Source organism: Ahaetulla prasina, chromosome 1, assembly GCF_028640845.1.
Source record: "Ahaetulla prasina isolate Xishuangbanna chromosome 1, ASM2864084v1, whole genome shotgun sequence".
In the NCBI taxonomy this organism is placed as follows: domain Eukaryota; kingdom Metazoa; phylum Chordata; class Lepidosauria; order Squamata; family Colubridae; genus Ahaetulla; species Ahaetulla prasina.
Window position 1 is genome coordinate 208,410,453 of NC_080539.1, and position 1,046 is coordinate 208,411,498.

Sequence of the window (1,046 nt, forward strand, 5' to 3'; positions counted from 1 at the left end):
CCAAAATAAGCGTTTGGCCTTATTTTCAGGGGGGTCTTATTATTTTGGGGCATGTAAAGCAAGACAGGGCTCCTCTTGCTGTCTTACTTAATTTCCAGCTCTGTCTCCCTAACCCTAACCAGAGGAAATGGCAGGGACCGGCTGCACATGCATTTAAATATTTTTGGGGAGGGCCTGGTTTGCACTTCTTTTTCGTTTGGTAATGTCAGCTGCCACAATGCAGATTTTTGTGAAAACCTTCACCGGCAAAACCATCACCCTTGAGGTGGAGCCGAGTGACACAACTGAAAATGCCAAGGCAAAAATTCAGGACAAGGAAGGCATTCCTCCTGATCAGCAGCTTCTGATCTTTGCGGGAAAACAGCTGGAAGTTGGACGCACACTCTCAGACTACAATATCCAGAAAGAGTCCACCCTTCACTTGGTGCTGCATCTCCATGGAGGAATCATTTAGCCTTCACTCTGCCAGCTGTCCCAGAAGTATAACTGCGACAAGATTATCTGCTGTAAGTGCTATGCCCGCCTGCATCCCCGTGCTGTGAATTGTTGTAAGAACAACCTGCATCCAAAGAAGAAGGTCAAGTAAATAGCATGGCAGGAACTGCCCCCATCCCTTCTCCTAGTACCTGGTTGTGGTGTTCCTTCAGTAACGCGATTCATCTTCCCTCCTCTGGCCAGAGGCCATTTTTTTCCTGCCAGTTGGAATAAAATATTCAGTGCACACACACACACACACACACACACACACACACACACACACTCAGGGAGAACTTATTTTCAGGGAGGGCTTATTTTCTGGGGAAGGGGCTTATTTTAGTGCATGCGCTCAAAAGCCCAATTGGGCTTATCATCTGGGAAAGTCTTATTTTCAGGGAAACATGGTACATACATACATACATACATACATACATACATACATACATACATACCATGGTGAAATTCAAATTTTTTTACCGGTACTATGGGCATGGCTTAGTGGGCATGGTGTGGCTTGGTGGGCATGGCTTGGTGGGCATGGCAGGGGAAGGATATTGGAAAATCTCCAT

General features: G+C 46.3%; 1 protein-coding gene across 1 annotated transcript; it reads left to right on the forward strand.

Moving 5' to 3' along the window:
* Positions 1-204: 204 nt before the first annotated feature.
* LOC131189108 (ubiquitin-like) lies at positions 205-454 on the forward strand. Its single transcript, XM_058164962.1, has one exon. The coding sequence runs from the start codon at positions 218-220 to the stop codon at positions 452-454; it is 237 nt and encodes a 78-aa protein (XP_058020945.1). The 5' UTR covers positions 205-217.
* The last annotated feature ends 592 nt before the right edge of the window (positions 455-1,046 follow it).